Raw genomic sequence first — 24,945 nt, 5'->3', positions numbered from 1 at the left:
ACCCGGGCCGCACGTCGCGCTTCTTCGCGTCGGCGTTCGAGTACGACGCCATCGCGCGGGCCGCGGCGCCGCTGCCTGCGATGCCGACGGCGCGGCACGGGTGCGGCGGCGCGCACATCGATGGCAAGGTGTACATCGTGGGAGGGACGTACGTGCAGCCGGACGGCGCGGCAGACGCAGTGGTGCTCGACCTGGGCGCGAGGGGGGGCGGGTGGCAGCCCCTCGAGGACCTTCCCTCTCGGGCGGGCGGCGGCCCCTCCTCGGGCGGCCAACCTGAGGAACCTTCTAGGAACCTTCTAGGAGCCTTCTCCTAGGCGGGCGGCGGCCCCTCCTCGGGCGGCCAACTCGAGGAACCTTCTAGGAACCTTCTAGGAGCCTTCTCCTAGGCGGGCGGCGGCCCTTCCTCGGGCGGCCAACTCGAGGAACCTTCTAGGAACCTTCTAGGAGCCTTCTCCTAGGCGGGCGGCGGCCCTTCCTCGGGCGGCCAACTCGAGGAACCTTCTAGGAACCTTCTAGGAGCCTTCTCCTAGGCGGGCGGCGGCCCTTCCCTCGGGCGGCCAACTCGAGGAACCTTCTAGGAACCTTCTAGGAGCCTTCTCCTAGGCGGGCGGCGGCCCTTCCCTCGGGCGGCCAACTCGAGGAACCTTCTAGGAACCTTCTAGGAGCCTTCTCCTAGGCGGGCGGCGGCCCTTCCTCGGGCGGCCAACTCGCCTTCGCGCCGGTCGCGGCGGTGTGGGGCCGGCTGGTCCTTCTGGCGCCCGTGGACAGTTTCTCTTCACACCTCGAGCTGTGAACAGGTGTGGGGCCGGCTGGTCGTTCTGGCGCGCACCACTACCCCTGGGGGCGTGCACGAGTCGGAGGGTGCCGTCCTGCAGGTGTGAACAGCGTCTCTTCACACCTCTTGCTGTGAACAGTGCACGAGTCGGAGGAGGGTGCCGTCCTGTGGGCGTACAACACGCTGCGGCCGGAGTGCGGCTGGAGGGCCGCCACACACCTAGATGCGGGACACACGGGCCTCTGCAGCCGAGAGAGTGCGGGACACACGGGCCTCTGCAGCCGAGAGAGTGCGGGACACACGGGCCTCTGCAGCCGAGAGAGTGCGGGACACACGGGCCTCTGCAGCCGAGAGAGTGCGGGACACACGGGCCTCTGCAGCCGAGAGAGTGCGGGACACACGGGCCTCTGCAGCCGAGAGAGTGCGGGACACACGGGCCTCTGCAGCCGAGAGAGTGCGGGACACACGGGCCTCTGCAGCCGAGAGAGTGCGGGACACACGGGCCTCTGCAGCCGAGAGAGTGCGGGACACACGGGCCTCTGCAGCCGAGAGAGTGCGGGACACACGGGCCTCTGCAGCCGAGAGAGTGCGGGACACACGGGCCTCTGCAGCCGAGAGAGTGCGGGACACACGGGCCTCTGCAGCCGAGAGAGTGCGGGACACACGGGCCTCTGCAGCCGAGAGAGTGCGGGACACACGGGCCTCTGCAGCCGAGAGAGTGCGGCGGCAGCAGCGACGTGTGGCCGCCTGGTTCGCTGCATCCGTACGTGTACTCCCGCCCCTCGTCCTCGTCCTCCTCCTCCGCCTCCTCCTCCGCCTCCTCCTCCACCTCCGCCTCCTCCTCCTCCTCCGCCTCCTCCTCCTCCTCCTCCTCCTCCGCCTCCTCCTCCTCCTCCTCCTCCTCCTCCTCCGCCTCCTCCTCCGCCTCCGCCTCCTCCACACCTCCTTCCCTTACCCGAGCCCGCCCTGCTCGTGCACCAGGCCGTCAAGACGAGCCGCACCCCACCCTCGAGCCTTCTAGGAACCTTCTAGGAACCTTCTCCTAGGCCGTCAAGACGAGCCGCACCCCACCCTCGAGCCTTCTAGGAACCTTCTAGGAACCTTCTCCCAGGCCGTCAAGACGAGCCGCACCCCACCCTCGAGCCGAGCGACGTCTGACTTGTGCCCCGCCGAGCTCGGCGTGAGCGCGCACGGGGCGGTCGAGCGGAGGCAGGTGTGGGAGCCGTCGAGGAACCTCCTAGGAACCGTCTAGGAACCGTCTCCTAGGCGGTCGAGTGGGGGCAGCACCTCCTCGTTTCGTCCGGCCGCCCGGCGCGCGCGCCAGGCTACACAGGCGCGACGGAAGCCAGGGGGGGGGGGGCGGCACGCAGTCGGGTCTGAGAGGAGTCAGCTCGCCCAATGGCCTCCGTCATGTCAGGCGTCGCCCCGCGCGTTGCGGCGCTGCCGTGCCGCGTGAGCTGCTTCCGCTTCCTGCTGCCGCCGGACGAGCCAGGCAAGTGGGCGCTGTTCACAGCAAGAGGTGTGAAGAGACGCTGTTCACACCTGCCGGACGAGCCAGGCAAGTGGGCGTTCCAGCAGCAGCACGGCGAGGGCTTCTCGATCACGAACGTGCCGCTGTGGACCGTTGGCGAGTGGAGCAGCCTGGGAGAGGTGAGCTCGGCGGGTCGCGTCGGCGCGGACCTCTCCGTCGTGCAACGGCAGGTGTGAACAGCGTCTCTTCACACGCCTCGCTGTGAACAGGCGCGGACCTCTCCGTCGTGCAGGGCGGGCTCTACATCTCTGGCGGGGTGGACGAGGGTCGTGGCGGCGTTTTCCACGGACGGCGCGCTGGGAGGGCGTGGACGCCTCTTCACACCCTCCTGCTGTGAACAGGACGTTTCGACGGCTCGACGGCGCGCTGGGAGGGCCGGTACGAGGACCTGCCGCCGCCGCTCGACACTAGGGGTCTGCTGGCTCGGGTGGCGCGAGAGGGGGATGCCGCCTCGGCCGGCCCGGCGCCGCCCGTCGAGTACGCGGCGAAGCTGCTGGCGGACCCAGACGCGAGGCGCAACCCCCCTTCCCCCCCCCCCCCTCCCCACTCCCCCCCCCCCCTTCCTACTCCCTTAACCCCCCCCCCCCCCCGTTTCCCACTCCCTTACCCCCCACCACCACCCCCCTCCACACACGCGCACACACGCACACACGCGCGCGCGCGCGCGCACAGCCCGCACACACCGGACCGGCCCTTGCACTCTCACCGCCGCGGTGGTTCCTCTTCTCTCAATCTCGCGGAGCCCCTTCGCCCGTCTCGCGGACGTCGAGGTGCGGAGGGGAGGGGGAGAGCCCCGCACTGCTGCGTGTGGAGACGTTTGCCCGGCCTCACCTCCCCTTTAGGCGCAGCGCTGCCGCCGCGTCCGACTCAACGGAGCAGCGCGTGCGGTACGAGTCCTCCTTACACGTGCGCTCGCTCGCGCTCGACGAGCCCCACCTGTGAACAGCGTCACTCTTCACACCCCTTGCTGTGAGCAGGTGCGCTCGCTCGCGCTCGACGAGCCCCACGTGCAGCGACTCCTCTCGCGGCTGCCCGCGTGCACGCTCACCGCCGCAAAGGGCGAGGGCGGCCGATCCGGCTGGCGCACCGTGGACAGCCTCGCGCTGCCGACAGCGATGCATGCGCATTCGGCCATCACCGTCCCGCTGCTACCGAGCGGTGGCTCGCCAGCCGCGGAAGGGGCGTCACCGTCAAGGCGTTAATGTGTCACCTGTCAACAACCCGCGCGCTCCGCCGTGATCCGTGTCGCGCTTGTCCCTCGCTGTCCCACAGTGCGCAGTGGCGAGTCACCGAGTGTGGGTCCGGTGACCGGTGTGGGGTGAGGCGGTGAGCCGTGACCCGTGTTGTGTGTAACAACCAGTCCAGTGTGCACTCTCTGTGCTGCGTGTAAGCTGTACTACCATGCGTGGACCTCAGGGCACAGGGGTCAGTAATAGAGTAACGACTACAATAAAAACATGTGGAGGGGGGGGGGGGGGGGCGCATGCGCAGCACACTCAGGCGAGGGGCTTCACACAGCACACAGTGCACACTCCACGCCGCGGCACGCGTGCACAAGACACACATCGCAAATAAAGCACCGAGGACCGACGCACCGACCCGAATCGGCACAAAACTAAAACGGCGCGCAGTGCGCGCAGCTACTACCCTGCCTGCAGAGGCGGGTGCTCCTCGGGTCCTCCGCGCGAACGACGACCGACGCGCCAGGGCGTGCTCAATCGTCAGCGCGTGGCGCACTCAATAATATAGCGGCAATACAGAATTACTTAGTTGAATGGTCAATAAACAGCCGCCCTCCTCGCTTGCAAGTGTGCGGCGACGCCGAGTGGCCATCTTCCGAGTCGCCTCAGGTCGCTTCAATTTGCACGCACGCGCCTGGTGTCAGCCCAGCGGTCATGCAGCGCGGCGACGCGTTCTGGACCCGCCCGAAGCAGGCATCGCCATGTCTATCTCCAGCCCTTTGAGAGCGCGAGGAGTCGCCGCCCCAGCCTTGCTGAGCTTGGAACGCGCTGGGCTGCGGCTTCGAGTTGGTGCAGTTTGCGAAGGCTGCGATGGCTTCGTTGGGGAGGCCGTGGCGGGTTGCCGCTGGCACAGATAGAGGAAAGAGGAGATGGCCAGACCAAGCGCGATGGCGGCCAGTGCGACCGCTCTCGTATTCGAGTCCGCCTCCTCCTGCTCCGCGAACGGCCACATGCCCCAGGACTGGGGCCGGCGGAGAGGCAGCCCAACCGGTAACGCTCGATGTTTTCTTTTTTGTGAAAATCTTTTTCTTTTGAGAGCAGGACGCCGGGTTTGTCTTGTATGTGCATGTCGGGCCTGGGTGTGTGTGAGGGGCAGAGGGGCGGGAGCGTGCGGGGCAGGGGCCCAACGTCGGGCGGCTTGTCGGGGTCCGGAGAATTCGAGGCGGGAACGAGGAGGGGAGAACGGGCGGTCGGCGTCGGAGTAGCAGGCCGCAGGGCGTACGGGGTAGCCGTCACTTTCCTGCCTCACAAGGGCGGGGCTGTCCCGGAAAGTGAGAGACGCCGGGCAGCGTGGCGCATTACTGAACCCTCCCATACGTGTTTGGGCTTCCTCCTTTGCTGTCCCGTCTCCTCATCTCTTTCCCGCCTGGGCGGGGCGGTGGGCGGGCGCGCGGTGCGGCGTGGCGTGTGCGTGTGTGCGACCGCAACGACGGACCGCTCGCAGAGGACCATTGGGTTTGTACTATTAACAACGAAGGCGCTCTCAAAGAAAGAAACCGGGGCCCTCAGCGGAGCTGGGAATAGGACCGCCGCAAGCGGCGTGGCGTGGAGCGGTTGAGCATCCCTCCGGGGGCCCCTCTGCCGCTATTGATGTTTTCTTTTTTCTTTTCGATGTAAAGGGTTACGAGCGTCACTCAGCGTATGCAGCTCCGGCTCTCGTCGAAGATAGCGCCGACACCTCCAGCGAGCCCGCCGCGCTCGACGCGGATGCTGCAGCCAACGGCGTGGGCGGCGAGGCTCGCGGCGCCACGCTTGCGCTGCAGGCCGAGTTTGAGGAGCTATCACGCGAGCTGCAGGAGCTGTGGGTGGCCAACGAACAGCGCGATGAGGACGATCCGGAGAGGCTGCCCCTCGATGACTTGGTGATCGACTTGGATGGTATGGGTGGACGCTAGACAGATGATGACGACACGCACGAGCGACACACAGACACAAACAGGCTCACAAGACACACAGCCAGCTGGCTGCCACACACCCTGAGTAGGCGTACACATAACTCAGGGCCACATCCTCCCTGTCGCCCCCCCCAGCACTCCAAGGCACCAGAAGAACAAACAAGGGCACAACAAACAACAGACAACAGGAAGTGACATGCGAGGCTAGAGCAGTCTTGCTCTACCTCCAGCAATCTCGCCGGCCGGCGAGGCACGGACGAGACCGTGTGTGGGGTCATGTGAGGTGTCTATGGACGCTCTCCTCAGAGGCTAGCTGCCTACTGCTAGCCCTATCTCGCACTCACGGGCAGTGACAATTCAATGGGTGAGTGTTTGCGAGCAGAGGCGCGTGGGCTAAATCTAGGCCGCACGTCGTGGCACTATGACGAAGGTAGACGTGCGGCCGCAGCGCGCCCGCCGCAGGCTCGGCGGTGCGCGCGTGTTAGCGAGACCCGCGTGATTCTCGAAACCTCGGGACACCTTATCGACGCCCGGCCTCACAGCAGGGCTTCGCCGCGCCGCGCTGAGAGCGAGCGAGCCGCCCCTACCGGCCCGCAGCGGCGGCTTCGCTCACTGATGAGCGGCGACAACGACACAATTCGCCTGCTCTCGCCACCTCGCCGGAGCGCCTTCAAGGTGCGAGCGCTGCTCTGGCGCAAGGAGCGGCTGCTCAGATGCCGCAGACCACTCGCGACGCTCTGCGAGCTGCTCGTTCCGCTCGCGCTCTGCTCCCTTGGCTCGTTGGGTGCGGCCTTCTCCCGGGTGGTTGAATATCCAGAGCGGCACTTTGCGCCTGGCAACCTCTCGGCAGCCCGTGCGACCGCCCTACCGCCGGCCGTGCTCCAAGGCTTCCTGTCGGCCAAGACTGCTGGTCTGCCCATGCTTGGCGGAGCTGCGGCGGCGCTCCCAGCGGGCGTGCCCGGCGCCGTCCCCGACCTCTCCCTCTGGCTTGCGTGCGCGCACTTTGCGTCGTCTCTGCCTGGGCTCGCGGCCGGAGGGCGAGGGCGGCGCCTTCTCACGGGTCCCAAACCCAACCCGCGACCCCGAACGCGGACCGTAGGCTCGGGCAGAGGGCGAAGGTGGCGCCGTACGACGGGTCTCGCCTCGCCGTCGCTCCGGACGATCGCGAGACCAAGGCGCTCGTCCAGCAGATGCTGCTCCGCGCGAGGCAGTTCGAGGCGCTCGCCGCGTCGGCCGCACGCCTCAACGACTCATCGCTGCGCAAGTCTCTCGACGGCGCCGAGAGCTTCTTCGGCGGCTCGGGCGGGGGGCTGGCGAAGCTGCTGCCCGGCGGAGCCGGTAGTGCGCACGGCCTCCTCCAGGCGGTGCTCCAGTTTCGGCTGCCCGAGGTGCGCTACTACGCCGACGAGCGGGCGCTGCTCGGCGCGGCGCAGCAGCAGGGGAGAGTGCGGGCGGCCGTCTCTTCACACCTCGAGGTGTGAATAGGCGCGGCGCGGCAGCAGGGGAGAGTGTGGGCGGCCGCAACGTCCGGGAGGCGCCCGGCCGTGTCGGAGCTTCGGCTGAGTTGCCTGTGGGAGCCGCTCGCTAGGTGCCCGTCTCTCTCTCTCTCTCTCTCTCTCTCTCTCTCTCTCTACCTCTCTCTCTGACGTGTGGGAGCCGTTCGCTAGGCGGCCGTGGTCTTGGAGCGGCCGCCTCCTCCCGAGGGCGAGCCGGGCCGCTACTCGTACGTCCTTCGGCTCAACCGTTCGGCCGCTCCGAGGACCTCCTCGCTGCTCGACCGCTTCGCCGCGGGCGACCGCTCCTCGCTGCAGCGCGGCGCGCTGCTCCGCGAGGCGTCTTCACACTGTTGCTGTGAACAGGCGCTCTCGCTGCAGCTGGGCGCACTGCTCCCCTCTGCGAGGCCTCCTCGAGGCGTCTCGGAAGCTTGTCGGTAGGCGGGTTCTCCCGCCGCTTCGAGCGGTACTACTCTTCGGGCTTCCTCTCGCTTCAGGCCCGCCTCGACTCTGCCGCTGCTCAGCCACCAGAGAGGCGCGTCTCTGAACCGTCTCCGAACCTTCCTGCAGACTGCTCTCGACTCCGCCATCCTGCGCCGCGTGGCTAGCACGAGTCGCGGCGGCGGCGGCGGCGGCGGCGGCGGCGGCGGCAGCGGCGGCGGCGGCGGCGGCGGCGGCGGCGGCGGCAGTGACTCGGAAGCGTTGATTGCGGCGCTGACGCAGGCCCTCGGCGGAGGCGGCGGTGAAGACCTCCCTGTGGCGTACGGGCTGCCGTACCCGGTCCCCCCCTCCTCGCACGCCGCCTTCTTCGACCTTGCTGGCCCGCTCGTCGGCCTGCTCGTCCTCTTCTCGCTGCTGCTGCCGGTGGCGGCCGTGCTGCGCGCCCTGGTCGCCGAGAAGGAGTCGAAGCTGAGGGAGGCGCTGCTGATCGGCGGCGCCGGCCGCGGCGCCTACTTCGCCTCCTTGCTGCTCTCGCACGGCGCGGCCTTCCTGCTCGTGGCGCTGCTCTCCTCCTCTCTGATCGCGCCCTCGTGCTTTGCGCACTCCGAGCCGTCCCTCGTCCGAGCCTTGTCCGCGCTCCTCGCGCTCGCCTCGGTGCGCTTGCAAGAGCCGCGCCCGACGCGCGCCCCTCTCTTGTAAGGTTCGTGCTCTTCGCGCTCGCCTCGCTGTGCTTCGCGTTCGCGCTCGCCCCCTTCTTTTCGAGTGCGCGCCTCGCGGCGCTGGTCGGCCCGCTCGCTTTCTTCCTCACCTCGCAGCTCTTCAACCTGTTCGAGCGCGACGGCTCCCTCCTCGAGGGCGCGGTCCGTGCAAAGGCGAGGCCCCACACGAGATTGAGGCCCCACCCGAGATTGCCCCGAGATTACCCGAGATGGAGGGGGGGGGGCGCGGTCCGTGCAAAGGCGAGGTGAAGCGAGATTTCCCCGAGATTACGCGAGGGAGGCGGCGGTCCACTCCCCCTCCCCCCCCCCCTCCCCCCGCCCTTTCGCAAAGGCGCTCGCCTCGCTACTGCCCGCGATGGCCTTCTACCTCGGCGCCTCGCCGCCGGCGCAAGTCCGAGAGGAGCACACGTTCGCCCCATCGACGCAGCCCTGGTCGGGGCCCGTCCTACATGTAGGCGCGTCCCAGCTGGCGCAGCAGGAAGGGGTCCAGCGCGGCGTGACCTGGTCCACCGTGTGGGAGGGCGACTTCCCCCTCGCCGCGACGCTGGCGATCCTCCTCCTCGACGCCGCCCTCTACGCCGCTGCCGGCTGGTACCTCGACCGCGCCGGCCGATCCCTGTCGCAGCTGCCCGTGCGCCTCGCCACCGCCCTCCGCTCCCTCTGCTCGCGCCCGACGCCACGCCGCGCATCGCGCGTCGCCCTCGCGCCGCCCGACGCGCCGCAGCGGGCCGAGGCTGCCCCGCCGCCGCCGCTGGTGGTCGAGCCGCTCTTGGACGGCGGCGGCGCGGAGGCTGGCGGCGCGTCGAGCGGGGAGGGGGGAGGGGCGTGGGAGGGCGGGAGCGGCGGCGTGTGCGTGCGCGGGCTGCGCAAGGTTTACCCGCGCGGTGTGGCTGTGGCGGGGCTGGACCTCGAGATGCGGGGCGGCGAGATCACCGCGCTGCTCGGCGCTAACGGGGCGGGCAAGACGACCACGATCTCGATGCTGACTGGCTTGGTCGAGCCGGACGCACAGGCCCCTTAGCTGCTGGAGACGCCAGTGTCACTCGGCTCCGGGACTTTGGTGCCCAACACGGAGAGTCGCGGAATCGCGCGCCTCCGCCGGCGCCTCCGCCAGGGAGGGCGGCGCAGTCTGCCCCTCCTGACAGCCCGTGTGTCCCGACTAGCCCCTCAAGAAGGAGGCGCGCGCGTCGCTCTCTCTGCCGCCGTGCTCGTGCCGCGGGGAGCCTGTGCGTGCTCATGCTTCGGCGTGCTCATGCTGCAGGCGGGCGACGCGACGATCGGCGGCCTGTCCATCCGGAGCGAGATGGAGGCCATCCGGGGCGCGCTCGGCGTGTGCCCGCAGGACAACGTGCTGTACGACCTCCTGACCGCCCGAGAGCATCTCGAGCTCTTCACGGCCCTGCGCAGCGGGGGTGGCGGCGGGCGCGCTGCAGTTGACTCGCTCCTGGCTCGGGCGAGCCTCGCGGCCAAGGCGAGGAAGAGTTGCTACTCCGTAGCTGTGAATGGATGGAGTCTTTCCTCGTCAGGTGGGCCTCGCGGACAAAGCGAGCACCCTCGCCTCGCGACTCTCGGGCGAGATTACCCGAGATTACCCGAGATTACCCTCGCGACTCTCGGGCGGGGGGGCAGAGGCGCGAGCTCTGCCTCTCATGTGAACAGCGCCTCTTCACGGCGCACACGCTGTGAACAGGCGGCCAGAAGCGCAAGCTCTGCCTCGCGGTGTCGCTTGTGGGCGGCTCCGCACACACACACCTCGTGTCCTCGGCCCCCCGCAGCCAGCCATCCACTCATCAGGACCCCGCCATCCGGCAGGCGGCGCGCGCACCCTCTTCCTCGACGAGCCGACCTCGGGCATGGACCCGCACTCTCGCCGCGCCATCTGGGCGCTGCTGCGCGAGGTGAGGCGCGGCCGGACGGTCGTGCTGACGACGCACTTCCTCGACGAGGCGGAGCTGCTCTCTTAAGTCACCTCCGCGACACCCCCGTGACACCCCCGTGACACCCTCCCAAGACACCTCCCACACAGACACCCTCCCAAGACACCTCCTCGACACCCTCCCAAGACACCTCCCAGACACCCTCCAAGACACCTCCTGGACACCCTCCCAAGACACCTCCCAGACACCCTCCAAGACACCTCCCAGACACCCTCCAAGACACCTCCTGGACACCTCCTCTCAGGCGGAGCTTCTCGCCGACCGGATCGCGATCATGGCGGATGGCTGCCTGCGCTGCGCCGGCCCGCCCTCGCCCCTGGCCGAGTCTCGCCACGGTGCACCGGGAGCGGTCACGCGCTCCTCCTGCTGCGGACAGGTTCGCCGCTCTTCCTCAAGGAGCACTTCGGGGTTGGGTTCCGCCTCACCGCGAGCAAGACCCCGCCCGCGGCCGAGCCGGCCTCGCTCAGCCGAGGCGTGCCACGCCCCCCCTTCTCTCCCCTTGTCACTCCCGCCTGTCCTCTGCAGGCCTGCTCGGCGGAGGCGGTGCTCGAGCTCGCCCGGTCGCACCTCGCTGACGCGGCAGCTGCCCTCCTCCTCGCCGCTCATGGCCCGTCCATACACGGACCTTCCCAGACCCCGTCCCTGTGCCCTCTCCTGCAGGCGCTCCTCTCAGACTCGCCTCTCGAGCTTGAGGTCCTGCTGCCGGGCAAGGCGCTCGGCGCGGCGGCGCGGCTCCGCGCGCTGCACGCGCTCCTCGCGGCGCTCGAGCCGCGGCTCTCGGCCCTTGGCCTCTCTGGCTTTGGGGTCGGCTGCACCAGGCTCGAGGATGTCTTTCTCCAGATCAACGCAGACGCGATCGCTCGGCTGGAGGGGCTGGAGGGGAGGCGGCAGAGGAGGCAGCACGTCCTCACCCGCGCGGCGGCGGGCCCGGGCGGCAGTGGTGGCGGCGGCAGTGGTGGCGGCGGCAGTGGTGGCGGCGGCAGTGGTGGCGGCGGCAGTGGTGGCGGCGGCAGTGGTGGCGGCGGCAGTGGTGGCGGCGGGGCCGCGGGCGGCGGCGCATTCGCTAGGCCGGCAGTGGGCGGCAGCGGAGGAGTGCAGCTGTCGTCCCTCGGCGGCGGCAGCGGCGCCGCCTCTCCTCCTCCGTCGCCCGAGTCGCCCGAGGAGGCCGGGTCGCACTTGCGGCTCGGGGGATGCCGCTCGTCCGAGTCGCATCCGGCCCCGCTCCTGCCCGCCCCGCTGCGCCCGCCCGACGGAGGGCGCGGCGGCTGCCTCCCGAGCTGCTCCGCCGCGTACGGGCAGTACGTCGGCCTGCTGGCGAAGCGGCGGCTGACGGCGCAGCGCTCGCCGTGCACGAGCGGATGCATGCTTCTCTTCCCCGTCGCCCTCGTCCTACTCGCCCTCCTCCTCCTCTCCGCCGCCATCCACTCGGACCAGCCCCGCTTGCGCCTGGACCAGCCCCGGGACATCTTCTCGGACGGAGTCGGTCCGGGCGCGCTCGCCGCCGACACCCCCGCAACCAGCGCCCTGGTCGAGGGCTGGGAGAAGCAGGGCTGGTCTGTGGGCGGAGAGAAGCCCGCCTGCGACGTGGGCTTCCCAGCCGCGGCGCAGAACCTCTCTGCGTATCTCGCCCAGCACCCGGACACCCGCCGCCCAGTTGCGGTAGCCGCGAGCGACGCAGCCGTGCTGTGGAGCTCGGGGCTGCGGCGACGCCAGGTTGTGACGCTCGCCTTCAACGCAACCTCCACCCACGCGCTGCCGGCGCTCGTGCACGCCCTCTACGCGCGCCTCTACGCCAACCGCACTGGCGGCGCCGGCCACCTCTCCGCCTCGGTGCAACCACTGCCCGACACCGACTCGACGCAGCACGCGCTGTCCGCCTTTGCGTCGCTTTTCATCGCCATCATGATCATGATCCCCTTCGCCTTCGTCGGCGCCGCCTTCGTCTCCCCGCTCGTCGCCGAGCGCGAGTCCGGCGCCAAGCAGCTGCAGCGGGTGGCGGGCGCGTCGGGGACGGTCTACTGGCTCGCCTCCTGGTCTTGGGACCTGCTCACCTACCTGCTGGTGGTCGGCTGCACACTGGCCGCCTTCCTCGTGGTGAAGAGGGAGGAGTTCACCGGCTCGCGCGAGGCGACCCTCGCGACGACGACGGTCCTCCTCCTCTTCGGCTGGGCGGCGCTGCCTCTCGCCTCGTGCGCCTCCTTCCTCTTCCGCTCGCCGTCGCGCGCGCTGATCGGCATGACCACCTTCCACCTCCTCTCCGGCTTTGGCTTGCTCGTCGGCGACTTCATCCTCGCGAGCGTGGCCGGCGCCGCCTCCGGCACGAACGCGCGCCTCCGCCCGCTGTACAACCTCTTCCCCGCCTACGCGCTCGGCAAGGCGCTCCTCGACCTCGCCACCCGCGACCTGCTCTCCACCTTTGGCGTCGCCGCGCGCAGCTCCCTCTTCGACTGGGAGACGCTCGGCAGGCCGATGGCCCTGCTCTTCGGCGAGGGCGTCGCGTTCGCCGCGCTCGCCCTCCTCCTCGAGGCGCTCGGCGAGGCGCTGCCGTGGCTCGCGGGGTGCCGCCCGTCGCTGCCCGGTCGGCTCGCCGCCGGCGGCGCCTCTGCGGCGGAGGACGAGGACGAGGACGAGGACGAGACGGTGCGGCGCGAGAGGCGGCTCGTGGAGAGGGGCGCCTCCGCGGCGGACCCCGCCACCGCCGAGCGCCTCGCCTCGCGCGGCGTCCACTGCGCGCGCGATCCCCCCGAGGAGGAGGCGCCGCTCGCGGTGCGCCGCTTGCGCAAGGTCTACGGCAACCTCTGCGGCGGCGGCAAGGTCGCGGTCGCTGACCTCTGCCTGCGCGTGGAGCGCGGCGAGTGCTTTGGCTTCCTCGGCACCAACGGCGCGGGCAAGTCGACCACCTTTGCGATGCTGACGGGCGCCACCGCGCCCACCTCGGGCGACGCGCTCCTCCACGGGCTCTCCTCGCGCCACGAGCAGCCGCAGATCCGACGCCAGCTCGGCTACTGCCCGCAGCACGACGCGCTGCTGGCGCTGCTGACGGCGCGCGAGACGCTGCGCCTGTACGCGCGCATCAAGAGGGTGCCGCCCGCCGCGATCGAGGCCACGGTGGAGTCGCTCCTCCTCGACCTCGACCTCGCGAGGTTCAGCGACAAGCCCGCCGGCCAGCTGTCCGGCGGCAACAAGCGCAAGCTCTGCGTCGGCGTCGCGCTCGCGCCTGCGCCTGGGTTGCCGAGATTCCGCGAGATCACCCGAGATCACCCGAGACTAGGCATCGCGCTCGTGGGCGCGCCGTCCCTCGTGCTGCTCGACGAGCCGTCGTCGGGGATGGACGCCGCCTCGAAGCGCTTCCTCTGGGCGGCCATCAAGCGGCGCACCCTCGAGTGCTGCACCGTGCTCACCTCGCACTCGATGGAGGAATGCGAGGCGCTGTGCGGCCGCATCGGGGTCATGGTCGGCGGTAAGCTGCGCTGCATCGGGCCGATCCAGGCGCTCAAGTCGCGCTTCGGCTCGAGCTGCGGCCTGAAGCTGGAGCTGCGGCTGCACTCCGAGCAGGCGCAGCAGCAGGCCGCGCTGCTCGACCGCCTCTGGCTCACGTGCGGCGCGCGGCTCGACGAGGCGGAGCCTCCTCGGCTGACGCTGACGGTGCCGCAGCGCGGTGAGCCACTCTCACTGCTGTTTGGACACCTAGCCGAGGCTTGCGAGGCTTTCGCCGTCAGCGAGTGCTCGGTCACACAGTGCTCTCTGGAGCAGATCTTCCTGCTCCTCGCGTCGGGCACGTCGCCCCCGCCGGCGGCCTCGCCCCCGCTGGCGGCCGCCGGGAAGACATAGTACGTGGTCCCGAAGTTGTTGCCTGATACGCGGCTGTGCCCTTACCTTACTCGTGGGTGTCTTCAACGGAGCGAAGGATGCGGTTAAAGATTACATTTTATTATAAAGATACTGGAGCGAGTGGAGTCCCCGCGCGGCGAAGGCGAAAAGCCTTGCGTGCACTGTGTGACGCCGCTCCGACCCGAATTTGGAGGGCCTAAAAGTTTAAGGTGTTGCTGCGCAAAAGGGGTTGGACACAGGGCGCAGCTCATGCCAAGAGCTAGAAGGCGGGAGCTAGAGAGAACGACTACCCTGTCCCGTTATTGCGTACCTTGTACACCAACACCACAAAAGCTCTCTCTCTCCTGTCCTCACTCAGGGGGGTAACTACCGAGTCCCTCGACTAGCTGCCACGTTGCCGACCGAGAGCGGATCTCCTCCTGCTCCGCAAGGAGGGTGGCCAAGGCTAAAGTCTTGCCGGAGCCGCCGGGCGCGTTGACGACTTGGAGAAGGTCGCCCTTGTGCTTGTACTTGTAGAGATGCTCGAGGGGGTGCTTTGTGGGGCGGTGCGCAGCCAGGCCAGCAGTGAGGGGAGGCGCTCCCTCACTCTCCTCGGTTGCAGAGCTCGTCGGAGGCTGCGGCACGACGGGAGGGTCGCGATAGCAGTCCTCGGGCGAGCGCGCATGTCCATGCAACCAGCGCTGGGACTCGTTGTGACGGCAGACGCCGGCTGCCTCTCCAACCGCTTCTGCAGCGTCCTTCTTTGCCCGGTGCATGGGCTCGATCCGATTCCGCAGCGTGTCGTCCCCAGCGGCGGTGCTGCGCGGGAGCGCGGCCGCGGGCACGCTGGGCTCGATCAGCGGCTTTCCCTCAGTTGCACCGAGATCACGCAGTTCGTGCACGGTATTCGGATTTTGCTATTTGCTCGTGTGGGGGTATATTGCAGATTTGTCAATGGTACCGCGTCTGCGACGCGGGCGCCTTGCGAGCAGAGCCCTTAGGCCACCCTTTGTTTGTGTATGTCTTGCGCGGTAAATATTCTGTGAGTGAGGAGCCCAAACTGTCACTCCCCTTTCTCCCGGCCGGGGTGGGGCGCGCGCGGGGGCGGCGGGTGCGGGATGTCTATAGGCCCGAGAGCAATGTACCATGTCCGCCTTACGTTTGACTAAAACATCGAAGCCGGTGAAGCCCCAGTCAGGGAAGGTGCTATGCGCTTCCGACACCGTGTCGGGGTGGTTGAAGAAGAGCGTCCACTCAATCTCCTTGGCGTCGTCGGGGATGCGCGCCCAGCCAGCGTCGGCGCTCTGCAGGTTGCTGTACAGGTCCGCCGCCCAGCGGCCCGCCAGGTAGCCGCACGCATCGCGCATTTGATCGGTGCGGAAGAGGGCGGTGGTGGCGAGGCCCGCCTGTGCCATGCGCTTTGCCACGAGGCGAGCCTCTTGCGACGAGAGAAAGTCGATCACGAGGGCCTCGCCAGCCCGTGTCCTGTCTGAATGTGAGTCTTTGTGTCGCACTCTCAGTGAGGAGGGGGTTTGCCCACGCCACCGGCTAGTCCCGCGGCATCGGCTTACGCCACCGCCAGCGGCGCCAACGGCATCGGCTCCCCCCCCCCTTCCCGTGTCCGGCTATTGTCGCCTGTGCATACATGCTCGTTAAACGCGGGATGCTCACCCCTAGCACAGAAAAGAGAAAAGAGACGAGGACCACAAAGAGAAGGAGGAGTGCGGGCGCCACGCCCGCGCCCCCGAGCCAGCTAGGGCTAACCTGAGGTACCATAACATTTGGCACCACGGCGGGCGCTGGGGGCAAATCAACACCGATTGGGTATGATCAAGATTGACGGATGGTGAGCGGCGATACGGGCCGTTGCGGTGTGTGTCACACCGCCAAGCAGTCGAAAATCAGCTTCGTGCGAGGCCTGGCGCCTGTGCCGACCATTGCTGGCTTCCTGCAGAAATCTTGCGACCCTCCTGCGCCGTCGCAGTCCGTCAGTCAGCCCGCAGGGTCGTCGCTGTGCGAGGATGGCGCCGCAGTCTCGCTCCTCGCGCTGGGCGTCCTCAGCCGCGAGAGCAACGCGCAGCAGCGGGACGGAGTGCGCGAGACGTGGTTTCGGCTCGCAGGTGACCGCGATTCGGCCGCGTGCTTTGTTGTGCGCCTGCCGCTGCGGAGCAGCAGCGCGCTGGCGGCAGAGCGCGAGCGGCACCGCGACCTGGTGCTTGTCAACGCGTCGCTTCCCACGGAACTCCCAAACTCTGTCGTTGAGATGTCCTTTGCCTGGTGGATCGCCGCCGCCGCTCGCTTCCCAAACGCCGTCTTCCTCGGCAAAACTGACGACGACGCGTGGGTGCACATCCCGCGGCCCTCTCATTCACACACACACACGCACGCACGCACGCACACACACACACACACACACACACACACACACACACACACGCACGCACGCACGCACGCACGCACGCACGCACGCACGCACGCACGCACGCACGCACGCACGCACGCACGCACGCACGCACGCACGCGCACTCACTCACACACACACACACACACACACACACACACACACACACACACACACACACACACACACACACACACACACACACACACACACGCAGCTTCTTCTTCGCTCACACCTCCAGAGACGCCGTCCCACCACTCCCTCAGGTCCACCTCCCCCGCCTCGCTCTCGAGCTGCGCGGCGCGCAGGCTTGCCTCCCTCGCTCGACTCTCTACATCGGCAAGCACATTGTCGCCACGCACTGCGTCGCCAAACAGACGGCTGCCGGTGGCGGCGCCACTCGCTGGCGCGCGTCCTTTGGCGACTGCATGGCTGTGGACAGCGTCTCTTCACACCTCGAGCTGTGAACAGGTGTGGGGCCGGCTGGTCCTTCTGCCGCCTGTGGACAGCGTCTCTTCACACCTCGAGCTGTGAACAGGTGGCGCCCGTCCTATGGCGACTGGCCACATCTCGCCACATCTCGCCACATCTCGCCATATCTCCCCATAGGCGCCCGTCCTATGGCGACTGGCCGTATCTCGCCACATCTCGCCCCACATCTCGCCACATCTCGCCATATCTCCCCATAGGCGCCCGTCCTATGGCGACTGGCCGCACCTCATGTGGACGCGGCACAACCTGACGGCGCGGGAGGTTGTGGTGATGACGAGGGGGCGGGCAGACGTGTCGCTGTGCGGCTCCCCAGGCCTCTGCCCCGTAGACACGGCGCCAGCTGTGCGGAGCCACGCATCCCGACACCCTTAGCTGGGTTGGCCATCATGAGGAGAGCTCTCGCACAGGGGCAGGACGCCGAGACTCCCTAGCACGCACTCGAGTGTGATCGAACTGTGCTCGGAGGTACCCGCTGTACTCATACCCCTTGCACCCACGCGCTGCGCTGCACGAGACCGCCTGAGGGTTGATGGCCCGCACTGCCGCGTGCAGCTCGGCATCGAGGGGGCAGTCGCAGAAGGCACCGTCGCCGATAGCGGTGAGGCTGTCCGGCAGCGTGACGGTGGTGAGGGCGGAGCAGCTGCAGAAGACCCTCTTGCCAATCGAGGTAAGGCTGTCCGGCAGCGTGACGGTGGTGAGGGCGGAGCAGCCTTCAAAGGCGCCTTCGCCGATCGAGGTGAGGCTGTCCGGCAGCGTGACGGTGGTGAGGGCGGAGCGTGGAAGGCGTAGTCGCCGATGTGAGGCTGTCCGGCAGCGTGACGGTGGTGAGGGCGGAGCAGCCTTCAAAGGCGCCTTCGCCGATCGAGGTGAGGTTGTCCGGCAGCGTGACGGCGGTGAGGGCGGAGCAGCCGTCGAAGGCGTAGTCGCCGATCGAGGTGAGGCTGTCCGGCAGCCTGACAGCGGTGAGGGCGGAGCAGCGGAGGAAGGCGTTGTCCTCGAGTGCGATCACGCCGTCGGGTACAATCGCGTGCCTATCCTCGTCTATCGGGTATGCCGGCTCCTCCTCCTCCTCCTCCTCCTCCTCCTCCTCCTCCTCTCCATCCTCCTCTTCCTCCTCCTCCTCCCCTCCCTCCCACCGCTCCATCTTTTCACTAGCCGCCGCCGCCACCTCCTCCGAGTCGCTGTCCTGCATTGCCTGCAGAAACTCGAGTAGCGTCGCAAACGCCTGCGCTCCAGCCTCGCCAGTGGGCTCTGGCTCTGCCGTCGAGGCTTGCAGCTTCAGCTCAAGCGCACCAACCACGCTGGCGGCCTTCTCCAGCGCCTGCCGCAGCTCGCCCTGCTCCAGTAGAGCCGCCGCCTGTCGGAGCTCCGTCGGCCAGTCAAGCGCAGCCGAGTCATCCGCAGCTACCTCGTAGGTATCCATCCTTGCTGCGCGAACAACACCCGCATTGGTGGATGGCAGGAACCTAAAGCTCGTCACCTCGCGGCGACACAGCGGGCACTGGCACGATTGCGACCGCGGATCGATGATCCTGAAGGTGCAAAGCTCGCAGAGCATCGCGTGGCCGCATGGCTGGTTCTGAACGGTGCGAGGCCGACTCATGCACGCGGAGCAGCTGTCGCCGTCTTCATTATTTTTGGTCATGCTGGTGTCAGTAGTGAAGGCACCGGCCACCGTGGTGCTGTTGAACGCAACGTGCCTGGCAGACCCGTTATTACTCTTGACACACCGCTCGCCAGGTCCGCAGAAGGACGGCCGCCGACAAACACCCACGACTTGGCGGTGGTAACTCGAGGTTGTAGCAGAAAGAATTCTTAAGATACAAGCCTCTCTCACAGCACACTGGCAAGAAAGAAGTTCAGTCAGCTGCAGGGGACATCTCATGAAATGCTTTCGTGGTGTCCCGCTGAGCGGGCACTTGGAGTCATCAGCAAAACACCAAAGAAAGAAAGAAAGAAAACAGACAACCCAAGGGAGGGATGGCACCAGAAAGAAAAGAAAGAAAACAGGTACACCAAGTCCGGCTCGAATTCTTTCTTCGCGATGTCCACCCCGCCGCGCCGCCGCTCGCGCCGCCTCGCCCCCGCCGCCACCGCCGCTCCCTCGCCAAGCACGCCGCCGCCCGTCCGCCTGCTCGACCTTCCCAGGGAGCTCCTCGAGCGCGTCCTCTCTCGCTGCGACAGCCCCATCGACATCGCTCGCGTCGCTCCCGTCTCCCACCTCTTTCACGCCTCACTCGCGGAGGAGGGCATCCGCTTGTGGGCGCAAGAGCGCGGCTTCGAGCTGCCGGCGAAGCCACAGGGCGAGGGCTGCGCCGTGCGGTGGCTGTGCTTCGCTGTGCTGCTGCGCGAGTCCAACCCGCCGGTGAGGGCGGCTGGAGGCAATCGGCACAGCCTCTTCATCGACGGCGAGGGGCGGCTGTCGTCGTGCGGCTCAAATCCGTCCGAACCCCCATCGCTCCTCGGTCACGGCGAGGGCGTGACGCGGCTCAACACGCCGACCCGCCTCCCGTCTCCTCTCCGTGCTGTGAGCGTGTCGGCTGGAGAGAAACACAACCTCGCCCTCACCGCCGGTGGCAGCGTCTGGAGCTGGGGCGATGGAGTCTACGGCCAGCTGGGCCACGGCGACGGGCAGAACCAGCTCCTGCCGCAGAAGGTCGAGGCCTTGGCTGACCAGCGCGTCGTCGCGCTCTCGGCTGGAGCCCGCCACAGCCTCGGCCTTACCGCCGACGGAGCCGTCTGGAGCTGGGGCTGGGGATACTTTGGCAAGTTGGGCCACGGCGACACGCAGGAGCAGCTGCTGCCGAAGAAGGTCGAGGCCTTGGCTGACCAGCGCGTCGTCGCTGTGTCGGCTGGACTCGGGCACAGCCTCGGCCTTACCGCCGACGGAGCCGTCTGGAGCTGGGGCGATGGCTGCTTTGGCAAGCTGGGCCACGGCGACCAGCAGCACCAGCTGCTGCCGAAGAAGGTCGAGGCTTTGGCTGGCCAGCGCGTCGTCGCTGTCTTGGCAGCACCCAACCACAGCCTCGCCCTCTCCGCCGACGGCGCCGTCTGGAGCTGGGGCTGGGGAGTGTTGGGCCAGTTGGGCCACGGCGACGAGCAGGAGCAGCTGCTGCCCAAGAAGGTCGAGGCTTTGGCCGGCCAGCGCGTCGTCGCCGTGTCGGCTGGAGCGTTCCACAGCATCGCTCTCACTGCCGACGGCGGCGTCTGGAGCTGGGGCGGTGGAGCCTGGGGCGAGCTTGGCCACGGCGACCAGCAGACCCAGCTGCTGCCGAAGAAGGTCGAGGCCTTTGCTGGCCAGAGCGTCGTCGCTGTGTCATCGGGAGATCGCCACAGCATCGCCCTCACCACCGACGGCGCCGTCTTTGCATGGGGCGAGGGAGTGCACAGCTGCTTGGGCCACGGAGAGAACGTGGCGAACCAACTGCTGCCCAAGAAGGTCGAGGCGTGGCCGCCGGGAGCGGGCGCGGTAATGTGAGGCGCGTCGCGCTAGCCTTCCCTGGGACTCGGGGGCGAACGTTGCCTGAATCCGACTGTCGATCTCCGTCTGCGGAACCTTTTTGCACACATCGGGGCGGGGGCGGCGGGCACACTGTGGGCACGGTAGTGCAGCGGCACACCGGGGGTTGTCCGAGGATTCCTAGGCTTCCGTTCTTTCCTAGTGTGTGAGGGAGTGGTGCGGCGTCTTGGACTTCAATTGGTTGTCTTTAAAAAATCGTATTATCCTTTCGCCTGCGGACGGAAACGTTCAGGGCTCCCATTCGTGTCCCCGCACCCCGGACCCCGCCCGCCCGTCGGTCTCAGCTCGATTCATCTAGCGCATCGGACCATCCGCTCTCCCCGCTCAGCACCGCAGCACCATGGCAAGCACCCCGAATGGCAAGATTGTTTTCAGGTTGATTGCGGGCCCCGAAACCGAAACGGCGAAAGCAGGCCAGAAATGCACATTGGCGGGTCAGCCTCCTCGCCCGGATGTCGTCAGACACGCCGCCGCCCGCCCGCCTGCTCGACCTCCCCAGGGAGCTCCTGCTGCGCGCTCTCTCTCGCTGCCACAGCCCCCTCGACATCGCTCGCGTCGCGGCCGTCTCCCACCTCTTTCACGCCTCACTCGCGGAGGAGGGCATCCGCTTGTGGGCGCAAGAGCGCGGCTTCGAGCTGCCGGCGCAGCCAGAGAACGAGAGCTGCGCCGTGCGGTGGCTGTGCTATTCGGCGCTGCTGTGCGAGTCCAACCCGCCGGCGAGGGCGGCGGCAGGCAGTCAGCATAGCGTCTTCATCGACGGCGAGGGGCGGCTCTCGTCGTGCGGCTCTGTGGAGCACGTCGCAGGCCTCCTTGGCCACGGCGAGGGCGTGACGCGGCTCAACACGCCGACTCGCCTCCCGTCGCCGCTGGGAGGCGAGCGCGCCGTGAGTGTGACGGTGGGAGACAACCACAGCCTCGCCCTTACCGGCAGCGGCGCCGTTTGGAGCTGGGGCGGTGGAGGGAGCGGCCGGCTGGGCCACGGCGACGACCAGGCCCAGCCGCTGCCAAAGAACGTCGAGGCCTTTGCTGGCCAGCGCGTCGTCGCTCTGTCGGCTGCAGGCTTCCACAGCCTCGCCATCACTGCTGACGGCAGCGTCTGGAGCTGGGGCTATGGAGTATGGGGCGCGCTGGGCCACGGCAATCGGCAGAACCAGCTGCTGCCCGAGGAGGTCGAGGCCTTTGCTGGCCAGCGCGTCGTCGCTGTGTCGCCTGGAGGCGTCCACAGCCTCGCCATCACCGCCGATGGCGCCGTCTGGAGCTGGGGCAATGGAGGCTCTGGCGAGTTGGGCCACGGCGACCAGCAGACCCAGCTGCTGCCGAAGAAGGTCGAGGCCTTGGCTGGCCAACGCGTCGTCGCTGTGTCGGCTGGGCAGTACCACAGCCTCGCCGTCACTGCTGACGGCAGCGCCTGGAGCTGGGGCGGTGGAGGGGACGGCCGGTTGGGCCACGGCGACGCGCGGGACCAGCTGCTGCCCAAGAAGATCGAGGCTTTTGCTGGCCAGCGCGTCGTCGCTGTGTCGGCAGCAGCCAACCACAACCTCGCCCTCACCGCCGACGGCAGCGTCTGGAGCTGGGGCTTTGGACTCCTTGGCAAGCTGGGCCACGGAGATGAGCAGGCACAACGGCAGCCCAGGAAGGTCGAGGCCTTGGCTGGCCAGCGGGTCGTCGCTGTGTCGGCAGGAGGCGGCCACAGCCTCGCCGTCACCGCCGACGGCGACACCTTTACCTGGGGCGACGGCTCTCACGGCGGCCTAGGCCACGGAGAGGACCTGTCGAACCAGCTGCTGCCCAAGAAGGTCGCGGCGTGGGCGCTGGGGCTGTGAGTTAAGGCAAGGTAACAGAGATACCGACCCCGGGGCCAATGTGATACCCTCAGCTCAGCTTTTGGCGACGAGTGCACGCCCCGCTTCACGAGAGGAGATGGCCGTCCCGCCATGGGCACGGCCGCTTGCGCTTATGCAGACGTGTGGGGGCGGGGGCGGCGGGCACACTGTGGGCACGGTAGTGCAGCGGCACACCGGGGGTTGTCCGAGGATTCCTAGGCTTCCGTTCTTTCCCAGTGTGTGAGGGAGTGGTGCGGCGTCTTGGACTTTCTTGGGGTTTCTTTTTTTTAACGGAGTCGCTTAGGCGGCTCCGGTGGTGAGCCGGTGTGTGTGCCAGTCCGCGCCAGTCCGCGCCCTTGTCGTGCCAGTGTGCTGTTTCACTCCGGAACTTCAACTCCGCGCCGCACGCGCACCGGCCAGGGCTACAATAGTGCCAGTGAGGCGGAGGCGCGAGTCGGAAGGCCGCGACCGTCAAGTGGTTTCGTCATTTTCCTCAATCGCTGTGACCGTTACAATCGGGGCCGCATGCGTCCCCTGCCGTTCGTCGTCGTGGCGGTGCTGGCGTGCGCGAATGCTCAACATTCGCGCGGCACCGACTACGCGATTCCCAAGAGCGCTCGCTGCGCACGCTGACGATGGTGTCGATCTCGTCGTCTGCGATCGATGCTTGGCAGCAACCACCTCAACAACACCCGCTTTATGAGCCAGCTCTGCACATCTCAACCTGTACCAACAGCACAGCTGGAATCGTGCCCTTCAGTGGCCGAGTGGCTGCCGGATCGAATCTCGACGTCTCGGTCCATGCTCTCGCGCGCTCCTCCTCCTCCGGCTCCGGCTCCGGCTCTGGCGGCGGCGGCGGCGGCGGCGGCGGCGGCGGCGGCGGCGGCGGCGGCTGCTACTGCGAACATTTTGGCTCAGCGACAATGCCTTTTGCGCCTGACTCGTTTCGGCGGCACCCTCGACCAAACCTTGCTCAAGGTTCTTGGGTGCAAAGAGCGCGGCCACAAGTCACAGGGCCCGCTCGTCCATGCGACCGGCAAAGGCTGGGTCAAAGAGCACAAGGGACAGTACTACGACGCGCTCCATGTCAAGAACGGAATCGTCAAATTTTGTCTCGTCGAAAGCCAGGGCGGCATTGCATTGCGCCGCCGACCAAGAGAATCATCTTCATCTTCGCCAAAGAGGTCGGCAGCCCGAGCGCCGTCGACCGCACCGACTACGGCACAGCCTCCGGCAGCGCCCGGGGCTTCGCCCAGCACCACTCGCAACAGCTCTCGCACGCCGCCGTCTGTGGCGACGCGCAAAACATCAACAACGCTGCTCGCAACATGCGTGTCGCGCACTCATTCATGACCGGTCTCAATGTCCCACCCCCCTGCGCGCGGGCCTTCTAGGCCGCGGGTAGTCTCACCCCATCCCCAGGGCCTCCAGGGCTCGCACCTCAACCTCTCACAGACCAGCGCATAGCGCCATAGGACGTATTTTCTTGTCAATAACAAGGCTGTGAACCCAGGGCGCGAGTCGGAAGGCCGCGACCGTCAAGTGTCATTTTCCTATACAATCGCTGTGAACCCAGCCACGTACTCTATGTGTGGTGTGCCTTGCGTGCGAGGTGCGTGCGAGAGCGAGGGGGCCGGGGCGGGCCCGGCCTCGCGCGTCGCGGGGCCTGGGTGCGAAGCGCACTGTCCGCTGTTCGATTACTTCTTGATCTACATCTAGGTAATAATCTGCGTATATCGCGCGGCCCGCGCTGAGGCCTGAGCGCTGAGGCTGAGCCGTGAGCGTGAGCCAGTCCCGCGCACAACACCAGCCACCAACCTCAACCAACCGAACAGTTGCCAACACCAGGACGTGGGCGGGTCGGCCGCGGGGCAAGCGCTGCACATCACGGCGCTCCCGTATCGTCCCGCCCCCCCCGAGGCCCGCGGCCGCGCAATCTTCATTCACACCGAGCATGCCTCCCCACCGGAGTCTGCATGCGTGGCGCCACCGCGCCCGCTGCTACTCGAAGGAGGCGAGGAGGGTCAGCTTGTACATCTCTAGCTCACGCTCGTGCAGCTTGGTCGAGACGCCGTGCGCCGTCGACGCGCGCGGCACGCCCTATGGAGATAAGAATCAAAGCGACTCTGCCACGATCCTGCACAAGAGGGGGGGGGGGTGCACTATACGGGGTGCGATACTGTGCTCCATCCGAAGAAGCAGCGTGGAGAGGCAGTGAGGCATGTGAGCAGGGAGGGTGAGTGCGCCATGGGAGGAGGAGGGGGGAGGGGGGGTGCGACGCTGTGGGACGAGAATGAGGCCGGGATCGAAGTTCCTTGCCGGCGTCCTCGATCCTGACGACGCCCGCGTCGAGGCCGCACATGTGGAGGAAGGCGGTGTGGAGGTCCGCGCCCTGGTAGTATGGATTCGAGCCGAGCACCGCCGCCACGTCGTTGCGGCGCGCGATCGCCCTCCGCGCACCGGTCACGAGGACGACGCCGTGTCCCACCGCCAGCTGGCCGGCCTCGGGTCGCGCCGAGAGCTTAAAGGCGTCCTTGACGAGGATCGGGTCGTTGCAGACCAGGTTCGCGCCGGAGAGGTCGATCGCGCCGGCGTTGAGCGAGCAGTAGGCGAGGCGGCGGCAGAGCCCTCCCCCGTGCAGCAGAGCGAGCTCCTCCACCACGTCGCTGATCTCGAGGGGCCCGCCTGTGTGACTCGGGGGGAGGGGGGAGCAGGGGGGGGGGGGGGGGGAGGGAAGGGGGGGGGGGGGCTCCTTAAAATTTTCCCACGGAACAAACGGGGCCTCCCCGGGGTTCTTTTGGGCCCGGGGGGGCCAGTCCAAATGCCCCCCAACCCCAAGGCCTTGGCAAAAGGGGAAAGCCCCTGGG

The 24,945-nt window shown here is 67.9% G+C and overlaps 7 protein-coding genes across 7 annotated transcripts; 6 read left to right on the top strand and 1 right to left on the bottom strand.

Moving 5' to 3' along the window:
- Window positions 1–1,091: 1,091 nt before the first annotated feature.
- On the top strand, window positions 1,092–1,469 carry EMIHUDRAFT_48134 (hypothetical protein; the record flags this gene model as incomplete). Its single annotated transcript, XM_005763288.1, has 1 exon — window positions 1,092–1,469. A coding segment is annotated over one exon (378 nt), but the record flags the coding sequence as incomplete, so codon positions are not given.
- A 704-nt stretch (window positions 1,470–2,173) lies between these two features.
- EMIHUDRAFT_215200 (hypothetical protein) lies at window positions 2,174–3,508 on the top strand (the record flags this gene model as incomplete). Its single annotated transcript, XM_005763287.1, has 6 exons — window positions 2,174–2,294; window positions 2,334–2,438; window positions 2,516–2,572; window positions 2,648–2,684; window positions 3,149–3,212; window positions 3,284–3,508. The coding sequence occupies 6 exons, from the start codon at window positions 2,174–2,176 to the stop codon at window positions 3,506–3,508; spliced, it is 609 nt and encodes a 202-aa protein (XP_005763344.1).
- Window positions 3,509–4,434: 926 nt separating this feature from the next.
- EMIHUDRAFT_215199 (hypothetical protein) lies at window positions 4,435–5,543 on the top strand (the record flags this gene model as incomplete). The annotated part of the gene is made up of 4 exons (XM_005763286.1): window positions 4,435–4,537; window positions 4,638–4,693; window positions 5,167–5,409; window positions 5,532–5,543. The coding sequence occupies 4 exons, from the start codon at window positions 4,435–4,437 to the stop codon at window positions 5,541–5,543; spliced, it is 414 nt and encodes a 137-aa protein (XP_005763343.1).
- Window positions 5,544–12,837: 7,294 nt separating this feature from the next.
- Window positions 12,838–13,542, top strand: EMIHUDRAFT_55650 (hypothetical protein; the record flags this gene model as incomplete). The annotated part of the gene is made up of 2 exons (XM_005763285.1): window positions 12,838–13,230; window positions 13,279–13,542. Coding segments are annotated over 2 exons (657 nt in total), but the record flags the coding sequence as incomplete, so codon positions are not given.
- A 2,143-nt stretch (window positions 13,543–15,685) lies between these two features.
- EMIHUDRAFT_215196 (hypothetical protein) lies at window positions 15,686–16,985 on the top strand (the record flags this gene model as incomplete). The annotated part of the gene is made up of 3 exons (XM_005763284.1): window positions 15,686–16,186; window positions 16,552–16,630; window positions 16,933–16,985. The coding sequence occupies 3 exons, from the start codon at window positions 15,686–15,688 to the stop codon at window positions 16,983–16,985; spliced, it is 633 nt and encodes a 210-aa protein (XP_005763341.1).
- A 755-nt stretch (window positions 16,986–17,740) lies between these two features.
- On the bottom strand, window positions 17,741–18,380 carry EMIHUDRAFT_215195 (hypothetical protein; the record flags this gene model as incomplete). Its single annotated transcript, XM_005763283.1, has 2 exons — window positions 17,741–17,766; window positions 17,888–18,380. The coding sequence occupies 2 exons, from the start codon at window positions 18,378–18,380 to the stop codon at window positions 17,741–17,743; spliced, it is 519 nt and encodes a 172-aa protein (XP_005763340.1).
- A 414-nt stretch (window positions 18,381–18,794) lies between these two features.
- On the top strand, window positions 18,795–20,444 carry EMIHUDRAFT_358013 (hypothetical protein; the record flags this gene model as incomplete). Its single annotated transcript, XM_005763282.1, has 1 exon — window positions 18,795–20,444. A coding segment is annotated over exon 1 (326 nt), but the record flags the coding sequence as incomplete, so codon positions are not given.
- Window positions 20,445–24,945: the final 4,501 nt, after the last annotated feature.

The sequence above is a fragment of the Emiliania huxleyi genome, assembly GCF_000372725.1.
Source record: "Emiliania huxleyi CCMP1516 unplaced genomic scaffold EMIHUscaffold_64, whole genome shotgun sequence".
Taxonomy (NCBI): domain Eukaryota; phylum Haptophyta; order Isochrysidales; family Noelaerhabdaceae; genus Emiliania; species Emiliania huxleyi.
Note: the sequence above shows the minus strand (reverse complement) of the source record. Positions and strands in the feature narration are given on the sequence as shown.